Below are 12,623 nucleotides of genomic sequence, written 5' to 3'. Positions count from 1 at the left end.
AGGCTGTGCTGCCATTCAGCGAGACCTGGACAGGCTGGAGAGCTGGGCAGTAAGAAACCAGATGAGGTTCAACACAAGCAAGTGTAGGGTCTTACACCTAGGGAGGAATAATTGCATGCACCAATACAGGCTGGGGGATGAGCTGCTGGAGAGGAGCTCTGCAGAGAGGGACCTGGGCGTCCTGGTGGATGACAGGTTGGCCATGAGCCAGCAGTGTGCCCTCGTGGCCAAAAAGGCCAATGGCATTCTGGGGTGCATTAAGAAGAGCGTGTCCAGCAGGTCGAGGGAGGTGATCCTCCCCCTCTACTCTGCCCTGGTAAGGCCTCATCTGGAGTACTGTGTCCAGTTCTGGGCTCCCCAGTACAAAAAAGACAGGGATCTCTTGGAAAGAGTCCAGCGGAGGGCCACAAAGATGGTGAAGGGCCTGGAGCATCTCCCCTATGAAGAAAGGCTAAGTGAACTGGGTCTGTTTAGCCTTGAGAAAAGAAGACTGAGAGGGGACCTGATCCAGGTTTATAAATATCTGAGGTGTGGCGGCCATAGTGGTGAGGCCAGGCTCTTTTCAGTGGTACGTGGAGACAGGACGAGGGGAAATGGACATAAGCTGCAGCACAGGAAGTTTCGCACGAATGTGCGTAAGAACTTCTTCACGGTGAGGGTGACGGAGCACTGGAACAGGCTGCCCAGGGAGGTTGTGGAGTCTCCTTCTCTAGAGATATTCAAGTCTCGCCTGGACGCCTACCTGTGCGACCTGGTGTAGGGAAGCTGCTTTGGCAGGGGGGTTGGTCTCGATGATCTCTAGAGGTCCCTTCCAACCCCTACAATTCTGTGATTCTGTGAAAAATCCAGTCATCCAAGGAAAGGGGGAAGAAGTTAAGCTATGAGGAAATCAACCTGTAAGACTGATTCTTCTAAAGTGCAAGAACAATCAAGTGGTAAACATATCATAAATTAACTAAAAATGTTCTTGCTCATTTGCATTTCCCCTAACATACTTAAAGAAAATGAAGAGTATCATTTTGCTTTAGCAGTTCCATCTTAGGATGTCAATAATCTATGTTATTTTAAATTTACATTTACAATGCTGTTGTTTCAGAGAGGAGATTACAGTTATGCTATACAATATTTCATGGCCATTTAGGTTTGAATAAAGTATATACATTCAGAAGGAGTAGAACTTGTCTGTTAATCCCCTTTCTGTTAATCCTAGAGAGAACCTGAGGGCATGAAGAGACCATGAAGTTTTTTTGAGGAAGTTCTCATAAAACATGTGCATTTAGAAAGCAAAAACAAATTACTGGGAGTAATAACAAAGGCTCTAAATGAGGCAAATAACTTGTTCTCAATGAGAAATACTGCCATCAGAGCTCTAAACTATCTGTCTCAGAATGACGATGTCACTGCACTGCGCTTTATCTCCAGCAGAACTTAAGACTTTAGATAATGCTGCAGTGGAGACGCACTCTAACTAGCAATAGGATAAGAAGTAATAAACTTAAGTTGCACGAGAGTTCAGGTTAGATATTAGAAACAATTTCTTCTCCAAAAGAGTGATGATGCACAGGCACAGGCTGCCCACGGAAGTGATGGAGTCACTGCCCTGCAGGTAGAACCATGGAGATGTGGCTCTGAGGGATGTGGTCAGTGGGTATAGTGGGGGTGGGTTCATGGTTGGACTTGGTTGTCTTAGAGATCTTTTTCAGCCTTAATGGTTCTATGACTCTATGATTCTCCAACACAATGATACCATGCCAAAAACACAATACATTCACAGGAAGCCTCGGTTTCTTTTCCAATGTCAGAAGCTGTGAAGTAGTGCATAGGAACTGAACTGTTTTGCTCAAGCAGTGCTGTATCTTCGACTGCAGATTGATAGCAGGAGCAATGCCTCCAGTGCAAAGCACGGGGGAGGGAAAATCCAAGTACCTTCTGTGTGGTTTTAGTGGCATTAGGTTACAATGACTTCCAAATGGCATCACTACAGCTTACAAAGAGCACTAAGGAAAATGATCACCTGCACATTACTAGAGAAACGTCCCAGCTGTTGGAGTTCCAAGCTAAGTTTTACTAGAGTGAATTTATGACTGCTTATTATTTAACTTAGCCTAGGATCATAATTAAAGATGGTACTCTAAGGCGAATTCCCACTGATGGGAAACAGCATCATTTGAGACTCCAGCAAGGAGTAATCAGACACCTTTGGGGAAGTAATCAGGCATCTGTGAAAGAAAACTCTGATGTCAAGAGCCCCTCACATGGGATGCTTGTTTAAGTGTTGGGAGGCTTGCAGCACGTTTAATGAGACAGAAAGGTTAAAGGTTTTTTTCTTTCAGAGTTAAAAAACATAAAGAGAAGAACCAACACTTGATGGTCCTAATTAGCAGCAAAATAAAATGGGCAAATATTGTTGCACATGGGGTACATCCTGAAACAAGGAAATGAAACACCTTTTTCTCCTGAGCTTCCCTACCTCCATCTAACTGAAGCAGGTAAGGTTTTGTAAATATCTAATATCTCTCTCCTTCATGGGACAACATAAGAGAGTACCAAAGAATATGCAGGATCAGCTCCTTGAACAGGACAGACTTTTATGTAAGAACTCTGTCTACCCAGGGCGATGTACACCACGAATCTGACAAATAATTAGCAGTAACTGTCTGAAAGCTGCCTATGAAAAGCCATGAGCACAATTCATGAAGGATACAATTCTGAGCCACAGAGGATGGAACTGATAAGAATGGAGAAAATTTTAACAGACATATTTATTTGCAAAAATTCAAGCACTGCCACTGGCTGTTATTCACAGTATCTGGTGAATATTTTACAAATACACTCATGGTTTAGTATGTCTGTACAGAGAACCTCAAAATTTGCAAAACTTTATATTAAATGGTAGTGTAACACTGATGAGTCCTCTGGTATGATGGTTTATTATCTATCCACCAGCTGTTATTATTATATAGCTGTACTGTGCATATCTTGAATGGTGTATTTCAGAAATACACTTAAAGGCAGTCTGTATGGTTTCTTAAAACAGCTCTAGGGTCAACTTCAGAACTAAGTTCAGTTCACAGGCTCTGATTTAGCAGAGATCTTATGTGTAGGCTTTTAGAATTGGCTTTGGGAAACAGGAGGAAGGAATGAGATAACAGAACCAAAGAAAACTCTTCCTACTAAAAACTAACACAAAAGGAAAGCTGGAGTTTCCACCGTCAACCAAAAAATCAGTCCTCTACACTGTTTCAAGTTAACTACAATATTTTTGCCATCTTATATTCTGGTTGTTGTAAACAGTGCCATCCCCCCTTTGATGCCTCTTTAAAATTAAATAATAAGAGGAAAAGGAGAGTAACTACAAAAGAAAAGATGCAACATTCACATTTAGCTAACAGACTGGACCCAAATTCACTGGAGCCTGTTCTATGACCTGAGATGGCTTTGATAGCAAGGAAAAAACATTCCCATTTGCTGCCAAAGTGTTCAGGATCTCACGTTTATCAATGGACAACTGCAAAGCCTCGCTGCTTTGCACTGATCTGAAGCTTGCTATGCACCAGGGAATTCTGAAAATTATTCTGAACATTATGCAAATTGTTCTGGGCACATTTTCCTCCAAACTAAGAAAGGCTTACATAACAAACACTATACTGTTTTCTAGATTAGCACTACTGCCCACAGACTTAATAGTGTGTGACAGAAGAAACAAATTGCAAAAATTCACACCGACAAACAAATCCACACTTCCCCTCCAGAGCTGAAGACCATCACAAACCATACTACCTTGCAGGAAGTAAAAGACACATTTTCATGACCTTGTCCTCTTCTACAACATACAAACTTAAGCCCAGGAGAGTATAGAGGAGGTAACATGTGACAGCCATTGGTCACATTGCTAAACGCAATGTGGAAAGCATTGAGACGCAACTGTGAGATGTGCAGAAGATTCTGCATAAAATAAATTTGTTATGCTAACCCCACGCTCTTATATTTGTATGCTAGACTGTCTGACTGAGCAGCACTCTGTATTCAGCTTCTTGGTACTTTTGCATGAATGACATTGTATAAAGAGGTACTGTATTTACTAGCTGAATAAACAATAGGTTTTGCTTTCACTCAAGTATTACGACTTCAACTCATTTTATTTATATGTCAGTAGTTCAGAATGTGCAGTGGTCCAGGCACATCATCACTGTTCACCTTTGTCAAAGAAGGGGCCAGAGACATCCACGTTGTTATATCTCTAGAACAGCTATAACTCATGTCTGTAACCTTTGGAGAATACGCAACAATTCATTTTGTGTTAGTAACACTGCAGCAATCTATTTATTTTTAAATTCATGAAAAAAAATACACCTATTTTCAGTGTCCCTTGGTGTGCGCATAGCCCAAAAAGTGACAAGTTGACAGAGCCAGTACAAAAAGACTGGCTGCCCAGCCATTAGCTCCCTATAACAAAAGCTCAAGGGAAAAAGAAATCACTGACATTAGCATCATCCCTGCCATTAGATGGCACACTGGATGTTGTCAGATCACAGGAAGGGGGATAGTAACTCCCTACCTGAGTCTCTAAGAAGCATGATGTAAGCTCAAGTACAGAGATTACAGGACCTGGAAATGCTGGGAGAGGACGCAAGGAGCACTTTCTCAGGAAACCAGTCTCCAGGCACGTCAGATGTTAGGCACCAAGGCACCAAACTATCTGAGGATAGATCCATCTTTATGCAGCTCTCTTGATCCAGTGAGCTGGCTTGCATCATGTTAACTAAGCCACATGCAATTGGCTGAATCTGAGTTGTAAGAGTCCATAAGGAGCAAAATCAGCGAGAATCATTCCAGTTAGTTCAAGTGCCCCTTCAAAATCAATCCTTTCAAGTTCAAGGTGACCCCATTAACTACAGACCTTAGCATTCATAATGCCCATACTTGGGTTTCATTCATTTACCATGTGGGGTAAAAATCGCCTAAAACATTTTTATAATCTTAAAAACCTTGCAGTGAGGAAAGGAATATTTGGGCATACAGCCAAAACAATAAAATCTTGAATATTATTCCATGCATACCAGCAGTACCTTGGCTGCACTCAAAATAATAACTAGATAGTTTTGTCGCTTTTAACATAACGTAACCTATTAACTTTCATCACTGTTCTGGGCAAGTAATATTACACAGGATATAACTGAAGAAATAAATATTGACACATGTTGCTGTTAAAACACTGATTGAAAACTGCAGACCAGAGCATCAGAGCGTAGCAGGGTCTCTTCAATCCCAAGATCTCCTTCTCACTTCTGATGTAAATTCTCCATCCCAAGGCTGCCTTTAATGTAAATGGGGTTTGTGTACGTGTATATTATATATATAAAAATAAGCACGCTCACGGAATAATGAGCCCTGAGAAATACACTCTTTCAGCACTCTTGTGGGAAGGTGAGGCTGCTGAACACAGCTGTTTTCATGATTCACATCTGAAAACTACGCTCTATGGGCCTGGCCAGGTGAAAATGCCAGGTACGCAAGGGCAGCTTGTAAATCTGCTTAGCTATTTCCTTCTGGCAAACTGCCCCCTGTCCTTTAACTTTACTCGGGACTGGTTAAGCACCGTGCACTTCTTGAGACTGAAGACTGGGAACTACATGTCATTTCTCCTACCTATAAATAACAGCAGTCAATAAAATAAAGGCAAATAAAGGCAGTAAATGATGTTTATTTCTAGTCTTATTTTATCCCGCACACATTTCTCTCAGAATTTTTTATGTGTTCCTCTAGCCAAGGCTGTCTGTGCCAATGCAACAACTGCAGCCTCCCTCCTGCCCCCTCCAGCCTGCTCATTAGCCAGTGTCTGACAGAAGTAAGCACCAGCTGCTCTACAAAAAGGCACACGAAACACTTCAGCAAAATATTATGAAATCTGTCTATAAGGAAGAGATTTTTTTTCTTCTCCTAGTCACCATTACCTAAAGGTTGATATAAACTTTTGATTAAAAGGATGGTGTTTCTTCAGAACTCTTTTTCTTGTAAGAAGTGAAAATCATAACCACATCTGGATACCCCATTTTCCACTCAAACAGCCAATGAGTCAGTGCTCATGGGGCTAAACTTTTACCTACGAGCCTTTTCCTTAGCATTTCCTGTTGTCAGGCATCTCTAAGGCCCTACAGTTGGCAGAACAGGGACACTGACTGTTTAGGACTTGCATATTTGGGGCTTTATCTACATGGTACCTCATGACAATGAGCTTCACAAGTAACTGCAGGCAGGCATAAGGTTAGTTCATTTGCTGACAAACACCAGTAGAAAACACCTGCATACGCTGCATTATTTCTTTGGCAGCTCACGTCTATCCTCAACACAATTTAATGACAAAGTTGACAAAAAAAAAATCTCTCATTAGTCAAATGCAAAATTTATAAGCGTAATCTACCTTTGGAAGCTTCTGTGCCCAGTGGATTTTCCAAGATGTCTGTCATATCTTGGCTCCATGCATCCTTCACAGCAGACTTAGACACCTTCCTGTTGTTCAGTCTTTGCTGCGGTCGGAAGTTATTCCTCAGGTACTCCACAGACTTGACGTGGTCTTGTTGCTCGGTGGTGAATATGGAATAGAAAGCTTCCAGCTGACCATCATGGAGGGGGAGAGAAAGGATATTAATTAGAAAACAATGTGGTGAAATCTGGATGGCTGATAAGAGAGTAAAATGGCAGGAAGTGTCGATGCCAAGACTGATAAACCCTGCGGGAAGTCAGGCTGCCCACTGAAATCACTGCCAACCTCCTTATCTCAGCACAGGACTTATCCTGCCCAACAGAAGAGAAGACCTTTGAGCAACTCATGGCTGTCTGTCATGGGCAAGGAAACATTTGCCCTTAGATCTGTTGTCTGGAAGGAGTGTGAGTGTGTGACAGCCCTGCCAAGCCTTCTCACTGTTGGCATTGCTTTGTTTTGCAGTATCATGCCAAAAACGCTTCCATCCCAAGAGCTCTTTCCAGGAGATGATGATGTTACCTTACCCCTTATGGGATGAACACCAAATCCCGAGCTGACTGACCCATGAGTGGAACAACCTCAAGACTCTCAGCTTTGAGCACCCTGACTTCCCTACCAGTCACTGCTCCCTCTGATATCTGCAACGGGGTGAGAAATTATAACATAACACAGAATGGGCACAGTTAGTATGTATTCCTCTGGGAGTAAGTTTTGTCAGCTGTATTCAGATTTGAGCTATTTCTAATAAAATGTATTAACCTGGAAGGAAGAACTGTAATTGGAAAACTTTTCTGTTACTTTGGATCTCAGCATTTCTTTAGAACAAAATTTCTATCAAATTAAGATGAAAATATTTTCAGCTAATGTTGTTCTCACAGCTATCAAGGTCAGTATAGCATTTACTAATAGCTTGTTATCATTCAGGTCAAGAACTAGAATTAGTTATGTCACTGCTGGAAAGGCTGAGCAAGACAGAGCAGAGAAAGATTCACTGCTGATATTGTTTACATCAACATCATTAACATATATTGATAGTACAGATTTGGAGAGTACAGAATCTGGCCCAAGACTTTAAAAAGGACTTGGATTACGCTCATGGTTTAAAGACAGGTCGCTGTGAACACAACACCCTTTTCATTAAGTGCTTTTGTTCTAAAAGTATGGAATAAACCCTAATAGTCTTGAAACTTCTAAGTGGGAAAAATTATCATTGTAGCCTCAGCTGATGGTACTGATAAAAATAATCCAAAGATGGTGCGAAAGAACAGCTAAGGATACTCCACTGAATCAAGAGGCGCTCACTGTCAATATTTAGTTTCCCTTCAAACCAGTAAACAGAAACTTCTTTCTGCTACTGCTGTCCAGCTGGCCAGTTCTGCTGGGCTGGATGATCCTTGTTACTGGGCTGAAATATGTAAAACTTATCCAACCCCCACGGGCAAGTGGAGTCAATTTTCACACTTTTCATTTCAAAAGTCAGTCTCCCTGGAATGAGGATGTGTGCTAGACTGGCTAATGGAGAAATATATGGGAATGTTATCACAGTGAGCAGTACGTGGACAGCAGGAGGGAGAAAGGATGGACCTCAGTGCGCAGATCCTCAGTCGGCTGCTCTGCACCAACACCCAATACAAGGGAAATGAGTCTCATAATGGGCAGGCACTTCCAAGATAACAGCACATCCTTGTACATTGTCAGCAGCAGCTTCCCCGAGGACAACTGCTCTTACTGAACAAGCAGGGAGCCCAATGCACAGGGAGAGTGGGCAGCCAGCAGGAAGGTGACAGCTGGTGGCCGGCTCCATCTCAGGCAGGGGACCCAGGTACTGCTTTGAGCCTCCAGTGCATGCACTGATGGTGGGATTGGGATTGTACTTCTGCATCTGAGGTGAATGTCATATTCCCAAGCTCTCTGCTGTAATTTTCTCTCTGATCCTTAAGAGAAAGATGTCAAAAAAATCTTGAAAACTCCTTGCTAGTTATTAGTATAAAGTACTAAAAAGCATTGATAGATGGGTGAGGTAAAAGGATTATCTTACACTTTTGTCTTGAGAAGGAAACCAGACGATCTTGCTAAGCCCTATGCTCCTCTATGACCTTCCAAGGAGGCAGTGACCATAATTCTGTAAATGTTTACTTATGTTTTCCACTCCATGCTCAAGAACCAGTTCTGATGAAGGAAACTAATAGGTCTTGAAGTTACTCTGTAGAAGTTCGTGAACTGGATAGCAACTGCTGCTTGTCAAGTCAAGGCTTACGCTTTCATGACATTAATTGAATTTTTAAACTTTCAATGAGAACTTTTAAAATATTTTCTTCTGCCATGCTACCTTGGGGAGGTATAATTGCATTTTAACAACTGCCAGTTCAAATATGATTTTTAACCTTCCCCTTTTTATGTGTTGGAGTATATATAAGTCATTTCAACTTCATTTTTACTATAAAAATATTATCTACTGAAAATGAGAAATTAATTGATCTATAGCTGCCAGGGAAAAGAAAGAAAAGATCTACAGTCAAGGAGCTACACTCATGCTCTTCAAGGAGTACAAGAGCTCCTGCTCAGAAGAAGGAATCAAAAGCCGCTCTAAGAGTGCTGTAGATACAGAGAAACCTGATCTAAAATTCCAAGTCATGTAATTACAAACCATTAAAGCCTGATGCGCACAGTGTTCTAAGGGCTGGATATAAAAGTGGTAATTAAAAATACTAAAACTGTTATAAGCACAATGAGATACTCTGAGGTATGCATTATGAGAGATAATGCTGTGCTTTGGGTCACTGAATGCACTTAGCTTTACAATGCATCTGCAGGGTGACACGGCTTGTCCTGTTTTGTTGTCTAATTATCGGGAGAGATGATGATGATGGAGCACCGAGAATAAAATAGAGAAGCCTCTACAAATGGACCACTTCAGAACTGTCCTTTTTACAGCAAGGTATTTTGCACAAAAGCAAGGATTTAATTGGAACAGCAACAAAGCTTAAACAATATCACTTTCCTCCTCTGGGATTACAGACTGTTTCATGGGGTTTGTGATAAAGAAGGTTAAACTGTGGCAATGGATTATACTGCACTGTTTCTGTTAGAGGAACAAATAATAATCATGGCAATGGCAGGCTCTTAAAATACACCCATCCCCAGAGCTGCCAAGGGGTAGAATGCTATTATTTATTCCACATGTGTTGTAGTATCAACGAAAGCCTGTCTCCACACAGAATACCCAGCCCTTCAACCACACACGCATGCAAAAAGCAGTGCAAGGCCAAATTGTAAAGGCTTGACTTGGCACCGTTACCATCATACTGCACAGGAAAGAAACTATGCCAGGATAAAGCACCTTTATACCATCGTAGGGCTTGCTAGCATTTCACAGTTTATTTGCATTTGTTAAAACTGAAACAGAAGAAAGAAGTGCATGACCCATGACCCACCCCACCTGCACACAGGGGTGTACACAGGGTATAAACCTGAGTGCGGGTCAGGCCTCGCAGCCACCCAATAGTAAACAGTAAAGTTACTGATGCAGTGAAAAGCTACATGGGATTGCAAGTATCCTGCAGGCAAGAACAGAATTCAAAATGATCCTGACAATCAGAGAAACAGCCTGAAAAAGACAAAGGGTCTGATTCAACTGGGCCTACGTGCAGAAAGTCCCACGCTTTGCCTGCATGACCACACGATGCTCACTCAGCAGCACTGCTAGAGAGAGCTCTGGAGAAGGCATTTGCAAGAGGGTTCCTGTCAGCCATCAATAATGTTGTGCCATTGTGAAAAAGGCAAAGTAATGCCAGCACAGGCAGCTCAACACACAAATCTGCACGTCTCATGGTCCCCAGCTGAAGCACTGAGACCTGTTTTGAACGTGGCACTTTAAAAAAGCGTGGAAGGGTCCACAGGAGAAGCAATAGGACCTAAGAAACACGAAGAAAAGCCTGGAGCAGGGGCACAGCAACCACCTTCCACCCTTTTGAAATCTCTGAGACCCAACACCTTTCAGTCATGACCACTCGCTGAGCCACTCACTTAGGTTTTACAGAATTAGTGTATTGAAAAGCTTTGTTTTCAGTGGCTTAAGCTAGATGAATGAAAGACTAATTTCAGCAGGCTGGCTTTCTAAGGACAACAATCTTAAAACATCAAAAATACACTTAACTGGTAAACATTGCAGTATATTTATCCATTACTTTATTGGAAGCATTCTTCTCCAGACCAATCCCAGACACGGGGTCTATCTGCATTAAAAGCTGCTGTGTGCTAATTTTAAAGATTTGTGTACCAGTTCTCTAAGCACATAATGGCAGCTTTACTGTGTTGCAAAAACAGTTAAGCATGGAGAATTAATGGAAACATGTCTTTTCTAATGTAATTAGTTCAAATTACTAAATCTGAGCAGAACTGAAATAATTCACTTTACTTTGAAAAGAAAGTTTCAATTAAAAAGAATAAAAAGGAGCACCACGTAAATATTTACACCACAGCTTAATTTAATCTTAACAAAAACAATACCAAATAAATCACTGAGAGGAAACTAGGTTTCACGTTATGCTGTCTCCTTAAGACTGATGGCTCTTGCCCAGAAACAGTATTACAAAAAAAATAATTCACCAACACTTCCCGTTACGTCAGCAGAAATTTTTTTGTTCACAGCATTAAAACACGGGGTTTGAAAACACCACGTTAAAGAGGGTAAATCGAGAACCTGCTTTCAGCAGGGGGTTGGATTCGGTGATCTTCAGAGGTCCCTTCCAACCCCTATGATTCTAAGAGATGTCACCGATGTATTAAACATACCTGATGGTAAGAAATGGGAACGGGCTTCCGGAAAACGATCCACTCCACGATCTCACTGCAGGGAGGAGTGGTCAGGGAACCTGTATAGCGGTAGTAACTCCCCAGTGATGTTGGCAGCAGGTCCCTCAGCACAAAGGGATCCAGGAAGGTCTCTTTCTCTGTGGGGGAGTTTGACAAGCAAAATTACACTTTTTTTTTTTTCTTTTTTTCTTTTTTTCTTTTTTTTTAACATGTCTTTAAAACAGGCATCACGTTGATAGGCAGCCTAGGAAAGTGTAAGGGCAACAACATATTTTATCATATATATGTAATGAAAGATAGAAACAGCCTATCAGGAGCATCCCATAAGAGCCGATATGTTGATTATTAAAAGAGCAGCCAGAATGCCAGTCAATCCTATACACTCCTATTCAGACCGTATGCAGGTGTGAAAAGCCTTTGCTACCTCCATGTTTTATGCAAGCACTGAAATAACACTGTATTCAGTGGTTTCAGCACTCTGTGAATTGCTCTTCAGCTTGATGGAGGTGAAGGAATGCCAAAACCCTACTGGGACAAAGCTGGGCCCTGGGGGTCCCACTCCTTGCAGTCAAGGCTGGATGCAGTCAGCACAACACCATAAGAACATTTCAGAGGTAAAAATGCTCTACCCTCTAATCCAAGAAACAACTTGTGTAGTCCAGCAGGCTGAGGGATGAGCTCCTTCCAGTAACAGTAGCAAGCTGGTGGTATTTAACCATGTGAAGATAAATAAATAAATGAAAGGAGGGAACAGCTGCAGGCAAGACAATTTCCTTGCCATCCCTTTGCATTTATCCTCCGCACTTTATGCTGACTCACTCCCTCTCAATCTGTGCAAAGGTGTTCACTGCCTCAGGGCATACTGACACGTGAGGCTCTCCCATACATCTCTACTCCTCACTTTCTATATTCTTAGTGCTTTCAAACAAAAGCCAGCATTCACGTTGCAGCAACTTTCCACCTTGTCGGACCTGCTGGGCAGCTGACCTGATCTAGTGCCTGATTTACTGGGTAGCAATCCTGCCCATATGGCAGCAAGGTTGGAACTGGATGCTCTTTGAGGTCCCTTCCAACCCAAGCCATTCTATGATTCTATGATCTTCTATTCTTCTGCATATTATCAACTAGTTTGCAAAGTTCCAAAATGAGTAATTCTATAAAAGTCAAAGTATACCATTTAGTAACAGAATACTGCAATATCTTCATTAACCATTTCTTCTAATTCAAGCAGGTACCAACAACTTCTGCACTCTCAAAAAGGAAGCAAGCAAAGAATAAAACATCTTCTCACAGCACACCTTCAGAGAAGTGTGTGTTCAGGTAA

General features: G+C 41.8%; 1 protein-coding gene across 1 annotated transcript in view; it reads right to left on the bottom strand.

The window, feature by feature from the left end:
• PTPRG (protein tyrosine phosphatase receptor type G) overlaps positions 1–12,623 on the bottom strand; it is a 380,711-nt gene that overhangs the window by 86,406 nt on the left and 281,682 nt on the right. Inside the window, exons 7-8 of the mRNA XM_085235527.1 lie at positions 11,279–11,436; positions 6,422–6,614 (exon numbers count right to left, since the gene is read on the bottom strand). Coding sequence (XP_085091653.1) covers positions 6,422–6,614; positions 11,279–11,436 — 351 coding nt within the window. The remainder of the gene's footprint in view (positions 1–6,421; positions 6,615–11,278; positions 11,437–12,623) is intronic.

Source organism: Meleagris gallopavo, chromosome 14, assembly GCF_905368555.1.
Source record: "Meleagris gallopavo chromosome 14, MGAL_WU_HG_1.1, whole genome shotgun sequence".
Lineage (NCBI taxonomy): Eukaryota > Metazoa > Chordata > Aves > Galliformes > Phasianidae > Meleagris > Meleagris gallopavo.
The sequence above is the reverse complement of the archived record's forward strand: the minus strand, read 5'-3'. Positions and strand labels throughout refer to the sequence as shown.